The 18,235-nt window shown below is 40.0% G+C and overlaps 1 protein-coding gene across 1 annotated transcript; it reads right to left on the bottom strand.

Annotated features, from left to right (window-relative positions):
• Positions 1-5,847: 5,847 nt before the first annotated feature.
• Positions 5,848-18,126, bottom strand: LOC148046754 (vomeronasal type-2 receptor 26-like). The gene is made up of 8 exons (XM_087714927.1): positions 17,943-18,126; positions 16,134-16,152; positions 12,958-13,122; positions 11,212-11,509; positions 10,028-10,870; positions 8,075-8,302; positions 7,148-7,274; positions 5,848-6,749 (listed from the first exon to the last, which is right to left on the bottom strand). Exons 1-8 carry the CDS (start codon positions 18,124-18,126, stop codon positions 5,848-5,850), a joined length of 2,766 nt encoding a protein of 921 aa, XP_087571053.1.
• Between the last annotated feature and the right edge of the window lie 109 nt (positions 18,127-18,235).

Below are 18,235 nucleotides of genomic sequence, written 5' to 3' on the forward strand. Positions count from 1 at the left end.
CTACAGTTGGTGTGACACTAGTTGGTACATTTCAATGACTCTGTGACTCTTTGACTGATGAACAAAGGTGGCATTCAGTTGGTTCGGACTAGTTCATCTGAACTGGTAGTGGAAATTGTGGGTGACATCTTCAACCCACCCGCACACCCACACACCCTATGCTATTTTATTTAGGCACGTTTTTTGAGGCCGGGCATATTCACAGAAAGCACATGTGCATTCGCTTCATGTACACATGTGTGCAAAGTGGGCACACACAGGGGGGGGGAACAAGTAACAAAATGTGCAACCCACCGTGACTGATGAAGCTACTTCTGCCGCATGTGTAGGGAGGTGCTCACATTTAACGTAAGGGGTTGACAAGCATGCGTGCCATCCGTGCCCTGTTTTGGGCCTGGAAGGCCTCCTGCACCAACCTGGAAGCCAAAAATGAGGGAGGGGTGCATGCGCGGTGGATGCTTACTTTGCATTTTGGGGTTGTGAACACACTTTGGGCACTCAGCACCAAAAAGGCTAGCCCTCACTGGTATATAGCCATACTGATCACATGGCCACGGAAAATGTCTTCGACCTAGGAGAGCCATGCATTGCCAAATTGGTCTTGTTCTCTCTATCTCCCTAAAGTATTAAACATTCCAATGCAATTGTGGTACTCCATTCTAAGTTTGTTTTATTTTATTTAAACTTTTATACAGCCCATCATTTTCCAACCAACTCTGGGTAACCTAATCGAAAGTTAAAACAACATATGAAACAATATTCCAACTACAAAATTAAATATATCAATATTTTGAAAACAAGAAAAAACGGACACAAAATTACACTTCCAAGGTATCTAATATGACCGAATCCTTTATTATGACTCAGCACTTGGCAGAAAACTCAGATCTTTAAAGCTTCATGGAAGACTAGGAAGGTAGAGGCTTTCAAACTGCATGGGGAAGAGTGTTCCATAAGGGAAGACTGCTCTGGGAACACATAACATTAGCACTTAGACTTATATAATACTTTACAGTGCTTTATAGCCCTCTCTAGATGGTTTACAGAGTCAGCATATTGCCTCCAACAATTTGGGTCCTCATTTTACACACCTCGGAAGCAATGGTGGGTTTCAAATTTTTTTAGAACTATTCCACACCTATTCTGTAGGTGTGACCTGTTTTGTGGGAGTGGCTCAGTGGTCATGTGACCATGTAGGCGTGGTCAATTTGAAAAATGTGCTGAATCTCACTTAACAACACTTTTGCTTAGTAACCAAAATTTGGGACTCAACTGTTGTCATAAGTTCCCTCTTTTTCTTTCTTTCTTTCTTTCTTTCTTTCTTTCTTTCTTTCTTTCTTTCTTTCTTTCTTTCTTTCTCTCTTTCCTTCCTTTTGTCTCTTTCTCCCTTATCTATCTATCTATCTTTCATTCTCTCCCACTTTCTTTTTCTTAAGTTTTTATTTCTTTCTCTCTTTCTCTTTCTGCCTCTCTCTCTCTCTCTCTGTTTGTCTCTCACTCTCTGTGTGACTCTTTGCCTCTATCTCCCTCCCTCCCTTTGTGTCTCTCTCTGTCATTCTCTCTGTGTGTCTGTGGGTGTGTCTGTCTGTCTGTCTCTCTCTCTTTGTATCTCCTCCCTCCCCCCCTCTCTCTGTGCCTCTGTTTGTCTGTCTGTCTGTCTGTCTGTCTCTTTCTCTCTCCCCCTCTCTCTCTGTCTGTAAGCTGCTGTCGCGCCTGTCATCCTGGATCAGGCTGAGCTGCCTGTCCTTCAAGACCTTCCAGGGGTGCATGTCCATCATAAAATCCATCGGGTCATCCAAAGTAGTGGGGCTCAGCAGGACCTTGGCTGAATGTGTGCAAATGCTCAAGTCCACTGCTCGCCGCTCCTCAACTAGTTGCAAAGTTCTCACCGGAGATTCTGGCAGGCGGAGGCAGCGCGCGCCTCTCAAGCTTTGGCGAAGGGGATTTTTTTCTGCGGGATGGAGCTTTGGTGGCAGGGAATTTCCCCGCCGAAGTAGAAGGCAAGGCTTTCAAACTAGTCTGATCCTGCTTGAAAAGGCTGCTGTGGCAGAGCAAAGGGTGACCTGGCTGAGGATTCCCTCCTTCAGTCTGGAATTTCCCCCCCTTTTTTTTTCTACAGAAGGGAAAGGTTTCTTGACTGGGCAGCTCAACATGATTAAGGCCGTTTTGCTCCTCCTTTGCAGTTGTTGCTCATGGGCACACGCTGCCCTCATCTCTCTGATAGCCGCCTGGTTAAAAAGGATGAGGAGCCCATCCAGGAAGATGAGGAATGCGAGGGGGATCTCTGCCCCCGCGGATGGGCTCTGGACCAGCGGAGCCTCCTCTTCCTCCTTTTTAACCAGGCGGCTATCAGAGAGAAGCGGGCAGCCCGTGCCTGTGGGCTTGTGCAGCAGCCGAAGAACAGGAGGAGAGGATTTGGCTGCTGCACAAGCCCAAGGGCACGCGCTGCCGGGTTTGCTGAATCCGGCGCGGCTTCAGAGAAAGAAGCCATGTGAGAAAGCCCCGCCATCCCCGTTGCCTGAACGTTTGAATGAAGGAGGCTGCAGGCTCCTTTGTCCTAGGCTATGAGATTTCCTTTCGTTCTTGGCTGCCTGAATGAATGAATGAGACATAGCGTACCAGTTAGAACAGACTGAAACCCACCCCTGCATTGCAGCCAAACTGGCCTGGAACAAGGAGTGATTGCTTCCTCTGTCTGCTTCTTTGAACAACAGGCCTCAGTGGCGTTTAAGACTCCCATCTTTAAACACGGATCTTTCCTCGCCACTTTATGAGGTTGGGCCGGACTTGCTTTCTGAGCACAACAGGTGGTAGTTTGCGTGGGAGCCCGGTTAAGTTCTTTGCTAGCAGGCAGGTTCTTGGATGCCTGCCACCACCAAAGGACCTTCCTGAAGTTGCTTTTCTGAGCACGGGGAAAACAGACGGTATTTTGTCCCTTCTGTCTCCCCATTGCTCAGAAAAGCAACTCCGGGAAGGTCATTTGGTGGTGGCAGGTATCCTAGAATCTGCCTGCTAGCAAAGGACCTTCCCGAAGTTTGGTTTAGGTTTGGTTTAATTTATTTGTATGCCGCCCTTTTCCCTGAAGGGACTCAGGGCGGCTCACAACTCAAAAAGGGAGGGGAAATACAAACAGAGTTACAAAAAACATAGAAACCATACATAGTTAAAAGCACAACAATCATACCATTCAAAGTGGGGCAGTGAGTCTTTAGCCCCAGGCCTGTCGGAACAGCCAGGTTTTAAGGGCTATGCGGAAGGCCTGGAGGGTGGTGAGGGTACGAATCTCCACGAGGAGTTCGTTCCAGAGGGTCAGAGCAGCCACAGAGAAGCTCTCCTCCGGGTAGTCGCCAGTCGACACTGGCCGGCTGATGGAATTCGGAGGAGGCCTAGTCTGTGGGATCTAATTGGTCTAGTGGAGGTAATTGGCAGTAGGCGGTCTCTCAAGTACCCAGGTCCAATACCATGAAGGGCTTTGTAGGTGACAACTAGCACTTTGAAGCGTACCCAGAGATCAACAGGCAGCCAGTGCAGCTCGTGGAGGATAGGTGTTACGTGGGTGAACCGAAGCGCACCCACGATCGCTCGCGCGGCTGCATTCTGGACAAGCTGAAGTCGCCAAATACTCTTCAAGGGCTGCCTAAGTTGCTTTTCTGAGCAACAAGGAGACAGAAGGGACAAAATACCGGCTGGCTGGGATGGGTATACAGGGCTGGGGGTGGAGCAAGCTTACTTCCAGGTCCAGTGACCAACCAGTTCACGAGAACCAGCGGGGACTGGCAGCAACCCACCCCTGCTTGGAAGAGTAGAAGGCTGAGTTAACCTTGAGCCTGGTGAGATTTTAACTGCCAAATTCAAGTCATCCTTGCAGTCAACAAAAGTAGTCTGCAGTCCTGCACTCTAACCACTGCACCACCATGGCTTTTCCATGCTCTCAGTATCTTAAACTGAGATAGTATCAATGTTTATACATTTTAGATGTTGCAAAGGAAATCATCACTGGCGTCTTTTTTTTGTTTTGTTTTGAGTCAACATTAAGTGTTAATACCAAAGTTACACATCAATCAAACTGTGGAGTACTTATGGAATAATAGAATATCTACTTTAAGATTAACCTAATCACAAATTGACTATAGTCCTTTCAATAAAGAATATGGTGGGGCACGAGAAACAGTGAAGATAGTTCTGATTCAGCAAAGAAACTCATGTTATTTTTTTAGATGCATAACCAATGAAAAAGGGGGAAAGCTTTAATTATAGGTTGAATGGCCTCCCTGGACTCCAGCTTGGACCACAAGGAAGAATCAATTCTGGGAACTTCGGAAGGGTTGTGGAGGAGCATCAGGAAGATGCCAAGATCTCCGAGTTGGGAGTAAATGAGCCAAAGAAAGAAGAGAGACCGGGAACTTTAGAGGGAGAATCAGGGGAACTACCAAATTAACACATGGCTGGAAAGGAAGGGAGAAAGATGCAGCTGTAGCTTTAGAGCTCAAACAGCCAGTCAGAAGTATGGGGTGGAGAAGGATTACAGATGTAGCCAATCAGGGTGGATGAGAATGAACTTCCTTCTCTACCAGAGCCCAGATTGTGCATTGCTGTATTGAAAGAGACCTGTGATTTGTTGGACCACGTAATTGTCCTTCGGCTTCTTTTTGCATATTGGCCTGGAACCTTGCCTTGACTCCTGTGGGTGGACTTTGGAATGTGTCTGAAATTCGAACTTCATGTGTGTGAACTTGCAGACTTGTACCTTTGCCATTGGACTTTGTGGCTCTTGTTAGGTAAGCTCCCCATTGGGAGAGCGAGTACTTCAGCGAAGCGTTGTGAGAGTTGTGTTGGAGAACACACAAACCAGCATACAAAGACACTGCAGTTTAAATAGGCTTTTACTTTCGTGGAAATAGAGGTATCAGAGTCCATCAAACAGTCCAACTCATACATGGATAAGTCAGTCAGCTTTCAATGTCTCTCGGTAAAGGGATAATCCAAATAACATAGTCCAGTAACATATAATCAGTCCAGTAATCAAGGTTTGCTAACAGTTGCAAAACTTACAATAGCTTACGGCACTCAGATCATATCAGCCCAGCATCTAACAAACAGAGAGAGAACTAACAGGCATTCTGGCTTCCTCTTATGGCCGATTGAGGAATACAGCAACCAATCACACTTTACAGTATGATTTAAAGAAACAATTACAGCATTACTATATGGTTGATATATTGCCAACTCAACCGTTAGAATTATATTCCTAACATTCTCCCCTTTGGGTAGGACAATATATAAATCTTACAATCGTAATCTATATTCATCGCAACAACGGTTATATTTATATTCTCTTGGGCCTTGGTAAAATGATCTGCGATGTTATCTTCAGACATACAATACTCCAGTGAAACTAATTTACTATTCATACACAAACCAGCATACAGAGACACCTAGACTTAGCAGAATCGACCTTATAGAACTTATGGTTAGTGTGAGTGGGACCTTAAGAAATGCCACATGGAAATTCTATCACCTCTATAAAGTTATAAAACTCCTCATGTGTGCATGCAGGGGACTGGAACAGGGCAATGTGTTTCTGGTTGTCTTCTTCAATATCTTACGACTCTCCTATGATTCCTCACGAGCACCAGGGAAGTGTAAAAAAAAAAGTAGGATTTCACTGTTTATCCTCTAGCTTAGATAAAACCTAGTGGATTTATTATATATGTTGTGCATACAAAGTACAGAAAAAAGATAGCATTAAATTGCATGGTTAAGGTGCCACTTTGAATATTTGAACTTTCTCTAGTGATACTTTTGGTCACAGTTAAAGGCTGAAGTATAGAATGTTAGACTTAACCATTAATCTGTCTTCCTAGTCAGATGCTGTTTGGTGTTCAGATGTGGGTTCAGCAGAATGATGTAGCACTTGGGCAGGAAGATGCAGCCCAGGAGGCCTGCAGTAGAGCCCAAGATGGAGAAGACCTCCACAGCCACCATGTATTTCCCCTTGGTGCTTAGATAGGCTGGGATGAAGGACACCCAAATACTACAAAACACAAGCATGCTGAAGGTGATCAGCTTGGCTTCGTTAAAAGTATCGGGCAGTTTTCTGGCAAAGAAAGCCACAGTGAAACTGATGATGGCTAGGAGCCACAAGTAGCCCAGGACAATGTAAAACATGGCATCTGAGCCTTCATTACATTGAACAATTATCTCTTGAACCTGTGAGTGCATGTCCCATTCAGGGAAGGGAGGAGATACGATCAACCATAGCATACAGATAACAGCTTGAATACAGGAGCAAAAGACAATGATGGATCTCGCCAGTCTGTTTCCTAGCCATTTCCTCATCTGGTTTCCTGGCTTAGTGGCCAGGAAAGCCATAACAACCGTGATGGTCTTGGCCAAGACACAAGATACCGAGAGAGAGAAAATGGTGCCAAACATTGTTTGCCTGAGAAAGCAAGTCCCATTCCCAGGCTGACCTATGAAGACCAGAGAGCACAGAAAACACAGCAGGAGAGAGGAAAGGAGGATGCACGTGATGTTCCTGTTGTTGGCTTTGACAATGGGGGTGTCCCAATGTAGAATGAAGGTCACTGCCACCAAAATAAGAATTGCTGAAAAGAAAAGAGTCAGAGAACTCAAAACGATTCCCAAGGGTTCCCCATAGGATAAATAGCTGAAACGTTTGGGAAGGCACTGGACTTTTTCTGCATTCGAATACTGATCTTCTGGGCATCTCTCGCATTGGTCTGCATCTGAAATACATGAAGAAGACCTTGTCATTCCCAACTATATACGACAATATATATACAGCTAACTGAAAGAGATCATGGCTGGGGATGCCATTCACGATCCCCATGACACATACACAATAATTCTTTCTTAACAAGCGTATGGATTCTGCCTTGTTATTTATGAATATCTATTTCTTTGAACTGCAGCATTAGTGGTGGAGTGCTTTGGAGAGAATTGCAACCCTCAAAGAAAATAAAATGGATTTATACAAGTATTTAAATTAGACCCACCTTTGAAAAGAAAATCTACTGCAGTTCACCCAAATCCCATCCACTAAATAGCATAGCAGAGATGAAAAGACCAAAGGAAAGTTGAATTTGGAACTTCTCAACTCTCAGCTGTCTCTTTTTTTACTTACCTGTTTCAATTGAAATTCTTCCTTCAGGACATTGTCTACAATTATAGCAACAAATATGTTTCCCCTCCTGAACAACCCTGCTGTAACCCAGATGGCAGCTCTCTACACATCTGGCATGGGGACGTACCTGGATAAAAAAACAAGAAATGTTAGGAATGGGATTCATCAAGATGTTGTACAAGTTCTCCATTTTGTTAAAAGAACTTGGTTCTTTCAGGGAGATTAGTAATCTTCTGATGTCAGCATGTCCCAAAATGCGTTTGGAGAGTGTTCATATTTACATCAAATCATCCTCTTCCTAGGATGAGTTCTTAGTTTTCTGCAAACACATCAGAGATGGCATTCAGCTGGTTCTAACCAGTTCTAGTGAACCAGTAGCAGAAATTTTGAGCAGTTAGGAGAACCGGCAAATACCACCTGTGGCTGTCCCTGCCCCTGATTTATTTGCTGCCTCCCGAGACCCATATGATCAGCTGGGTCTTCTTTTGTTGCCCTGCACAGGAAAGGGGATTTGGAAAGCAAGTTATTGGGGTGTGGAGGCAATGGGGACTTTCCATTATCCTTCCCTTGCCATGCCCACCAAGCCATGCCCACAGAACCGGTAGTATTTTAAAAAAAATCCGGCTACTGAAATACGTCCATTCTTATTTGCTCATTTGCATGTGTGGGCAAAAATCAGCTGGCCTTCATGCGTATGGAAGTTCTGGAAACTGGAAGGACTGATCTTTGTTTTCCAGTGCAATCATGCATGCCGGCCAACTGATCATTGTTCAAGTAACAAGAAGGGTAGGTTGCCGGCACGCATGCTGGAAACCAGAAGTTCAGTTTCTGGTGGGAGTAAGCTCCATGGGCTTTCAAATCATTGGAGAAGAATATCGTCACCTCTGAATAATAGTCTACCAAGTTAGAGTTTACCAAAAATCCCACCTGCTGAAACTTGTGATTCCACATAATGATACTTTCATTAATAATGAATTTCTTCCCATCAAGAGATTTGGAGACCATCTTTCCAATCCGGACTCTCTGGAAGGATTTATTGGGGAAGGAGACATAGTTGAAAATGTCATATCCCAGGTCAATCTCCCCTTTCTCATCAAAAAAGATTTCTTCTCCCACACTGTTATTAAAACGGGTGTTTCTCAGAAAGTAATGAAGCTGGATTTGAGAGAGATGAGAAGTCATATCAGTTATCCTAATCTTCCCCAAACTTTGGCTTTATTTGGAATCCCAACTGAGTTTCTTTAGTGAATCTTATCAGTATTGTAACTGAATTGCTTTCTGGTTTGATTCTGAAATCTCTTCAACCCATGGACCACAACCCATTTTAAATTTCAGTAACGTCAGATCCAAAAATTTCCTAATATGTATTGATTCAACTGGAATAAAGTAACCAATAAAATTAAGATTCATGTCATCAGATTCTCATACATTTTTTTTAATTTTTTGCATAAATAAACAATTGGAGGAAAGAGACAATCCCACATAAGTAAGATAAGATATCCATTACATGTGACAGGAAGAAAAGGGAAGGACAGGGATTACATTACTCTCCACCTCTTATTCTTGACTAACAGCTTTGTAAAAGTTTATTTCACATGAATCAATAACTTCCTTAAATTAATATTACTTAGAGTGTTGTAGACATTCAACTTAGTCTTTCCAATCCTGCCTGTCCCATATATATGGACTGTCAAATACATATAATACATCCAAAGGGTTACACTGCAAATCGATGCACCAATTTGAATTGGAGATGTCATTAATTAAGATAAAGACACAATCTAGTTATTATGATCTTCTAGTGATTTCAGGTCCACATATATTTATTTCTGCATGCACAAATATGAAAAGTTGCACCATTTTACTCAATAAATCAATCATCAGGTTTATTTCAGTCCTCCTTATCTAGTTTTAGGATTTGTGCAGAAAACCAGTTATATTTTAGGTCATGTTTATGTAGAAATATTAAGACTTCCTAAGGATTCACAAAATTTTAGGAATTACCATATATGTAAAAGTTTTTATTACTATATACATGATACATCAACAGTTCCATAGCACAGTAGGTAGAGTTGCAAGAACAGAAATATTGTTTACCACAATGAAATTGGAGGAGATTCTATAACGAAGAGTAAGGAGACAACCTAGAAAATTTTTAATTTTCTTCTTTTAAATTTTGGGAGATGTTGGGTGTGAGAGTTTTATTTTATTTATTTGTTTCGTCAAGATAATAGATACAAGTACATACAAGATTATGAATACATGAAATACAAATACCAGGGAATATTAGGGCAGGAACGGTAGGCACATTGGTGCGCTTATGAAAGCCCCTTACAGACCTCTTAGGAATGGGGTGAGGTCGACAGTAGACAGTCTAAGCTTAAAGTTGTGGGGGTTTGGGGAAGAAACCACAGTGTCAGGTAGTGCATTCCAGGGATTGACCACTCTGTTCCTGAAGTCCTATTTTCTGTAATCAAGTTTGGAGTGGTTTACCTTAAGTTTGTATCTATTCTGTACTGTTGAAATGTTGTGGTTGAAGCTGAAGTAGTCATTGACAGGTAGAACATTGTAGTAGATAATTTTATGAACTATGCTTAGGTCAGACCAAAGGCTGCATAAAATTAATGGGTTTTCACTCCCTGAAACAGCATTAAGAAGTAGGTCTCCAAACATAGTTCCTTTTGGAGCTGGTTTGACTTTGGAGATGATTCTTAGGTATTATTGTACTGCATCAGTTATTGCAGATTTGCTAATATTTGCTAATAGATATTGGTTGCTACAGAGAAACAAATCCAGATTGTCTATCTATTGTTGCCTTCCCATCCTACTCCATCCCTTTCAGGGCCTCTATAAATGTATGTGAGAAGAGCAATGACATACCTCCCATGGCTGCAAAGGCTGATTCCTCAGAGGAGCTGGCTTTGCTCTTTTTGCTCTTTTTGAATGCATTGCTTGCAACGCATGTGCTGCAAGATAAACCCCATTGTAGATATTGTAGCTTTCTCCAGACATTTTCATTTCAAACACAGAGCCAGAGACGGTCTTGAGTGTTTCGCTCCCAGTGCAGCGTTTAGCTCCTTTCCGATACGGAGGCAGTGAACAATCAAACACATACTCCCAGAACCAATCAATGTATGAAATGGGATGCACCAAAGGTTTTATTTTCTCAAGAAACTCTTGAAATCCTGGCACAGTCCTTGTATGGAGGGAGAAGTATAGGGAACCATTGAAAGTCTGAACTAGAAAGCTATCTATTGGCAATAAACTCACAGTGAAATCCCACTGGTAGGTCATGATCCATACTCTGTGATCTATTGGGGTTTGGCAAACTTCACGCAAATAAAGCCCCCATTGTAAAATCTCCATTGATTGGGCAGTTCCAGAAGCAAGGAATACAGAGACATTCTTTTGTAAGATAATGCCTAATAGGTTGTCTACCAGTTCCTGAATGAAATCTCTATTTAAGAGTGCATCTGCTAAAACTGGGATCAACGCTATCCAAGCAATGCAAATATCACTCTGGAAGAGCTTTGGTTCGAGATTTTGAATAAAGGCTTCCCCACTCTCATTCTCTGAGACCAAGAGGCCAATCCAGTTCCATCCAAAATGTTTTAGTAAATGAACAATCCCTTCGTATTGCAAATTTTCATTGGGAACCGTGCTGAAGAAGGAAGGGAACTGCCTTTTATCACTCAGGACTGGATCAAAGGAACCATAATTGATCTGTTGGGAAGAAGGATGCATAGAAAATTAAACTGGGAGTCCCTTTGTGATCATCAAGAAAAAGAGCTTGGATTCTGCCATGATATTATGACTTTATTGCAACATCCCAAAGGTTGCCATCAAGTGTTACATAAAGAAAGATATCGTAAGATTCATGCTGGTAGATTCTGGGAATTCAGAATTGGTAAATGATAGACTGGCTAAAATTGAAAGAAACTAGGATTCATAAGAAGAAAAGAAAAAGAAGAAGAAAGACAAAAGAAGAAACAAGAAAGAAAAACAAAAAAAACCTACGAGAGGATTTTTGGTCAAACAAGTTGATCTGTGGAAAATGGTCATACCTGTGGAAACTTGTAGATATTCAACAAGTGGGCCATTTGGATGGAATTGAGTGAGGTGAGGTCACCAATGATAGGCAAGAAGTTCAGATTCCTTCTGCCAACACAGTTGAAGTTGATAGGACTTCCTTGACTCAGAAACAGAAAATCTAAAACATACTCACTGGCCTTCATGGCATTGAAACTAGTTTCATAAATCTGCAGTGTTAGTGTGATGTTGGGGAAAAGCTTGGCCTTCTTGTTGATCTCATCAAGGGCAAAATACATAGTAAGAGGATGCTGGATATATTTTGGTATTATGCTGAAATAAAAGTGCAGAAGTGGAGAAAATCAAATCCTAAAAAAGAACTAAATCTAGTTGTCAACTACATAGATAATTTCAGCAATTTATTCAGTAGAGATTAATTTTGAATTTCATTGAAAGAGACTTTTAGCTTGTACATTATTCTGACCATCTCCACAGTCACTGATTAGCAAGATCTGTTCTATACCTCTAGTCAGTGGTGGGATTCAAGTAATTTAGCAATCGGTTCCCTGCGCTGATGATTTCTTCCAGCAACCAGTTTGCATGAGCTTAAATGGACTCCAGAGGATGGTAGAGGACAGAAAGGCCCGGAGGAACATTGTCCATGGGGTTGCAATGTGTTGGACATGACTTCACAACTAACAACAAAATGTTAATCTTGGGCAGTAAATTATACGATCAGGTCCATAAATGAAACTTTTAATTCATAGTTTGGTGATTTGTTGGCACTTCCTTCTTTCATAGGAAAGGTATATTGAAGAGTTTATAAAATTATCAACTATCTAGATCTTTCTAGAACTGCTGTATACAGTAAGTTTACATGCAAGTACTACACACTAAAATCAACATAGGTCAATGTTTAAGATAGAAATAGATTTTTACACTGTTCTTTTGAATTGTATGGTCTTTTCTTCAGCCCATGGCATTAGCTAATAAAAAAAAACTTGGTGATGATGATGTGCATTGCAATTTCTCAGAAAGGAGCCACTTGGTATTGTATTCCTTTGAGAAAGTGCTTCTAAAACCTTACTAGAAAGATTTGTAGTTGACTGGATTTCAGTTTATGAATTCTGATTCCCAGTCAGATAGATGATCTGAAAGAATCCAGTATTTGCTGAATGGAAAAAGGTTCGGAGGAAATGATCCTATTTCCCACAAACTTTGTGGTATTTCCATTTTTTAAATGGAGATTTTTATTCTTGATATTATTATTTGAATTGTTATTGCTGTGACTACAGGATAGTATATCTCTAATTTATTATGTCAGAAATATAATAAGCATATTATGTATTTCTAGTAGCCGATATCCTTTGATCAGTTTAAAAATAGATTTTTAAAAATCTATGAAAGATAAAAACAATATGATAGCATTATTCTTTTCCCATTGTTTTCAATAAAAAAACTAAGCAGAAAATAAAAAAAAACAAAAGAGTATTTGCTCTGGGAGCAATTTTTTTTCAAAAATCCAAGTTTACCTTACAATGCATTTTTAGATTTCTAGATCTCTAAGAGGGTTTGTTGTAATATGTGAAGGTCCCACATGAATGTTTTCCTCAGGGCCATCTCTCAATGGAAGCCCTGATCAACACAGCTAACATCTGTAAATATGACAGCCAAACTAGCAGTGCCATAATTGAACTAGTATAATCTACCTTTTCTCTACATTCTATCCCCTTTGTCTGAATTTATATTGCATTTTACTCAAGGAAGAACGAGGCACTTACGATCCATATTCAGAAATTACTGGCACTTTTTTGAAAGTCTGGGTACGTTCATCAGGGTTGACACAGGAAAAAAATCCCCCAAGTAATGTTTCATCTCCAGAGGTGGAAAATTTCTTGCGAACATTATTGGGCTTGAGGAAGATTGATTTCAAACTCTGATTGACACTGCCAGGTAGAAAGAAGAACAGAATAAGGTTAAATGCCAGAAGACCTGAGCCATCCTTCCATCCTTTTGAAAACATGGTCAACAAAATTGACCACTCAAGTTGGCAAACTTTTTTGCCTTGGTTAGACCTAATGGGGAACATCCACTGAAAAGGAGGAAGATACACAAATTAAAAAAGTAAAGATAAAATAGAGTGGTTTCCTTGATTTCAGTAGCACAAGATCAATTTTGAGGGATCTTTCAAAGTGCAGCAGGATTTTCTGGATTTTCCCCCCTTGCCATCCTTGTTCAGGTGTGATGATGTCAAGAAACAGAACTGAAATACAGACATTTGCTAATTATCACCTTATACTGTATTCCCTGGGGATTTCAGCAAATTGTCTTTGTGTAAAATCTGTCCATGATTATTGTAAGAGTTGCAGTTAGTTTCCATAAGCAACTGCCATTTTCTTTCTCTTGCCTTGTAATCTTCTTTGCTCTTACTTTGACCTTATATCCAGAAAAGTTTCAGAAACTTTGACTTTTGAGAATTACATTATCTACCTCGATCTACATCAGCCTCCACATGGATGCCAACTTCTTAGATCACACTAAGCTTAATTACAAGGGGCTGAAAGAAAGATGTGATCTTGAAAATGTGATTCATTTAATATACAGAGAAAAGCTGTACTAATCCATTGTCTTTGCTAAAACGAAAAAACCAAAAGAAATCAATCCTCGAATTATGACTCTATTTGAGCTCAAAATTTCTGATGCATTTTTTCACTGAGGTTTGCCCCATTTTGCAACCATTATTGCCTTAGTTGTTAAGTGAATCACTGCAGTTGATAAGTTAATAACCCAGTTGTTAAGTAAAACTGGTCTGTTCATGGACTTCTTGTTAGTGTCAGGCATGGAAGCCATCACTTAGCAATAGCAATAGCAATAGCAGTTAGACTTATATACCGCTTCATAGGGCTTTCAGCCCTCTCTAAGCGGTTTAAAGAATCAGCATATTGCCCCCAACAACAATCCGGGTCCTCATTTTACCCACCTCGGAAGGATGGAAGGCTGAGTCAACCCTGAGCCGGTGAGATTTGAACAGCCGAACTGCAGAACTGCAGTCAGCTGAAGTAGCCTGCAGTGCTACATTTAACCACTGCGCCACTTGCATTGGGCCTTCAGGCCTGCCACATTTAGTGCTGTGGGAAATTGGGAGGAGGGATTAAATGGTGTATGGGTGAAATATAGTCATAATAACATTCCTTTCTCAGAGAGTCAAGGACATCTTGGCCTGCAAGTGGAGGGGTGTGACCCGGAGGCATCTCCAGTTGGGACGGTGCCTGATTGGACCTTGTGATGCACATGTGGGTGCTGGGCAGGGACTTGAACTTTCAGTTGGGTGGGGAAAATCTGGAAACTTTCAGATTTGGGTTTTCCCAGATGTGCCAATATGACATCTCTAATAAAATGGGACTTTCAAGACTTTGGAGTCTTCTTTCATTGGGGGTCTTACTTGCAACCCTAATTGTCCATTGTCAGAATGTCACAAAATGTGATAACATGACCTTAGGACACTGAAACCGCCATGAATATGAACCAATTGCCAAGCATCTGAATTTTGATCACATGATCATGGGGATGTTGCAAAGGCCGTAATCTTTAAAAACGGTCATAAATCAGTTATTTCTGTTCCGTTGTATCTTCGAATAGTCACTAAACAAACTGTTGTAAGTCAAGGACTACCTGTATTTTTTTCTATCTCTTGAAATAATCCATCCAAGCATCTATCAGTCTGATATTCCTATACAAGAAATCTCCCAAATTTCACCAAAATCCTATTTCACTACCAATAAAGGAGAATATGTGAAGCTCAGGGTTGAATCATTTCAAATATTCTCCTTTTTGGCTCCGCATATTTCAGGGAAAACAAGAAGAACGAGAAACCCACACGATAAGCACCTTTAGCTCCAAATTTATAATCTGAGTAGAGTGATTTTTAAAGGTCTCAGATACTGTATAAAGGCCAGAGAAGGAAGAATGGATGGAAGTGGATCAAAGAGAGATTCAACCTGGAAATAAGGAGAAATTTTCTGACAATGAGAACAATTCACCCATGGAACACAAGTTGCTTTTGGGGGTTGTGGGACCTTCATCACTGGAAGTTTTCAAGAGAAAATTGGACTGTCATCTGTCAGAAATGGTGTAGGGCTTCATGCTTGGGTGAGGGGTTGGATTATATGACCCACAAGGCCCCTTCAAACTCTATTCATCTGTATCTGTAAATGTTAACTTGAAAGTTGCTGTAGGCTCTTCTTCCTGATTGGAGTTGGGAATGCTTAGAAATCCTAAATTAGGTTTGCAATAAAAAAAATTGTGAGAGGTTTTGTGAGTGTTTTGCTATTAAAAAAAATTATTGAGGTTTTAAACAAGAAAGTTTAAAACTAACACCAAATAATATTATAAAAAATTATTGCATAAAAGAAAAAAAGAAATAAGGTCAAACATTTTACCAGCATTTTCAAGAAGACTCATACTAATTTTAACTGACAACATTAAGGGTATTTTTTCCTTCAGATTTATGGAAATTCTAATTCCAAAAATTTACAAAAACTTTCGTCTGCATAAAGGTAATTTTAAAAGCATACATATATTGGAGATGAGCTTTTACAATACCAGAAAATAACTATTAAAGGTGTTTTACTGTCCCTTTAGTATTTGAACTTTCAAGATTTTGTTCCTTCCTTGAATTTGTGCTATGGGCTAAGGATAATCATTTTGTGGAACTCTTGCATCACAATCGGGAGGTGGTGAGTTTGTTCCTAGGTAGAGGCAGATGTAGGGTCTCCTGCTTGGGCAGGGGGTTGCAAGGTCCCCTCCAATTCTGTTAATCTGTGTGTGTGTGTGTGTGTGTGTGTGTGTGTGTGTGTTTGTGTGATGTAATGCACAAACAAATTCAGTGTAGAGTGTGGTTGATCACATCTGTCCTATTTCTCAGATTTCCATGTTTCTCAGTCTTCACCCAACTCACCTCACAGACATTTTTTTCCCTGTAAAACATATGAATGCTAAATTACATGAAGGAGTTTTCTATGAAGGAGTATTAAGTATGTTTGAAGTTTTATATAAAAATAATACACATGAGATCATAAAATAGCCAGGACAAAACACAGACTTATTTCCAGCCAATCTCGGCTAGAAAAAAACAAAGCAGAAAAGTCAGCTTGGAGTGTATTTGGATATCAAGAGAGGAGAAGATGCATCAAGCTAAATTGCTAGAAAATTTACATTTTTTTTCCTGTTCAGATTATGATTCCCTTGTTGTAGGAGTGTCTGCGCTTATGAGTGCTTTGTTGGTTTTTTCAGGTTGTTTACTCAGATTTGTCCGCTAGTAAAAGCAGTCTCAGGAACAGAAAGTGGCCCTTATGTAAAGCTCTGGAAGGACCTGAGCAATGCAGGGAAAATCACCTTTGGGCATGTAATGGTACGAAATAGATAAATTTACTTTGAAAGATACTGTGGAGCTGCTGAATGTCAATCTTCTGCTTATTGAAAAACTCTCATGTTTGTGAGTTAATTCATTGCATTTTCAATACTATTCTTAAGCAAATCTCAGCATCTTACATCTTATGCATAACATACTGTATAAGGTAAGAAGCTAATATATATATATATATATATATATATATATATATATATATATATATATATATATATATATATATATATATATATATATATATATATATATATATATATATATATATATATATATATATATATACTTAAAGTCACAACCCCTGGTATGCCCAAGTGTGGGAGGAAGGTCACACTTCCACTCTCTGTCATTAGGCTCGTCACAAGAGTCCATCCAGACAGAAACCCAATATTTTTACTGTTGCCTTTGTTATATTTGTGTTTTTATTTGTGCTGATAAATAAATAAAGGAAGACTAGTATAGATCTATACTAGTCTTCCTTTATTTATTTATCAGCACAAATAAAAACACACACACACATATATATATATATATATATATATATATATATATATATATATATATATATATATATATATATATATATATATATATATATATATATACACACACACACACACACACACACACACACACACAGAGGACCCTAATATATATTTTTCAATAGGTATTCCAATTCCCGATGACCAAAAATCACTCCGTTTCAAAAACAGAAGAGCCAGGTTGGACTTCTCAAATTGATAAAATCAGGAGTGGAAAATGGGCCCAATAAATAAAATTTTCAATAAAACTACTTGACATCTTGGAAACCAAAGTTTCCCACATGTTAACAAAAACCATGCATTTCCCAAATCACCCTTATTCTCTCTAGTATTAAAAAAAATGAATGCAATTTTGGTACTATTTATTTATTTTTATTTGTTTTTTTGTTTAGTTTGAAACTTTTATATAGCTAACCACCTTCTAACCATTTAGCTGTTTGCCAGCTCAGATAAACCCTTAAAGATTGATTATATATTTTACAGACATGAATAAAATAAAATAAATAGCATTGAATTGAATGATTAAGGTTGCAAGTTTGAATATTTGGACTGTTCACATGGATGATTTTGGTCACCAGATAAAGGCTGAATTATAGCATTGTTGATTATTAATCTGTTCTCCTGGTTAGATGCTGTTTTGTGTTGAGATGTGGGTTTAGGAGAATGATGTAGCACTTCGGAAGGAAGATGAAGCCCAGGAGGCCTGCAGTAGAGCCCAAGATGGAGAAGACCTCCACAGCCACCATGTATTTCCCCTGGGTGCTCAGATAGGCTGGGATGAAGGACTCCCAAATGTTACAAAACACAAGCATGCTGAAGGTGATCAGCTTGGCTTCATTAAAAGTATCTGACAGTTTTCTGGCAAAGAAAGCCACAGTGAAACTGATGATGGCTAGGAGCCAGAAGTAGCCCAGGACAATGTAAAACATGGCATCTGAGCCTTCATTACATTGAACAACGATCTCTTGAACCTGTGAGTGCATGTCCCATTCAGGGAAGGGAGGAGATATAATCAATCACACCATACAAATAACAGCTTGAATAGAGGAGCAGAAGACAATGATGGATCCCTCCAGTCCATTTCCTAGCCAT

This window comes from Thamnophis sirtalis, unplaced genomic scaffold, assembly GCF_051295495.1.
Source record: "Thamnophis sirtalis isolate CommonGarterSnake01/CBP01778 unplaced genomic scaffold, rThaSir2_p1.2 scaffold_4, whole genome shotgun sequence".
Classification (NCBI taxonomy): domain Eukaryota; kingdom Metazoa; phylum Chordata; class Lepidosauria; order Squamata; family Natricidae; genus Thamnophis; species Thamnophis sirtalis.

Bases quoted from the DNA above. Each gene is read 5' to 3' on its own strand.
- LOC148046754 (XM_087714927.1), bottom strand. From the start codon at position 18,126: ATGCACTCACAGGTTCAAGAGATCGTTGTTCAATGTAATGAAGGCTCA. The intron at 11,510-12,957 runs GTAAGTGCCTCG...CTTTTATTTCAG, and splicing joins GTAATTTCTGAATATGGATC to CATAATACCAAAATATATCC. The intron at 7,275-8,074 runs GTGGGATTTTTG...TTTTTTATCCAG, and splicing joins GGAATCACAAGTTTCAGCAG to GTACGTCCCCATGCCAGATG.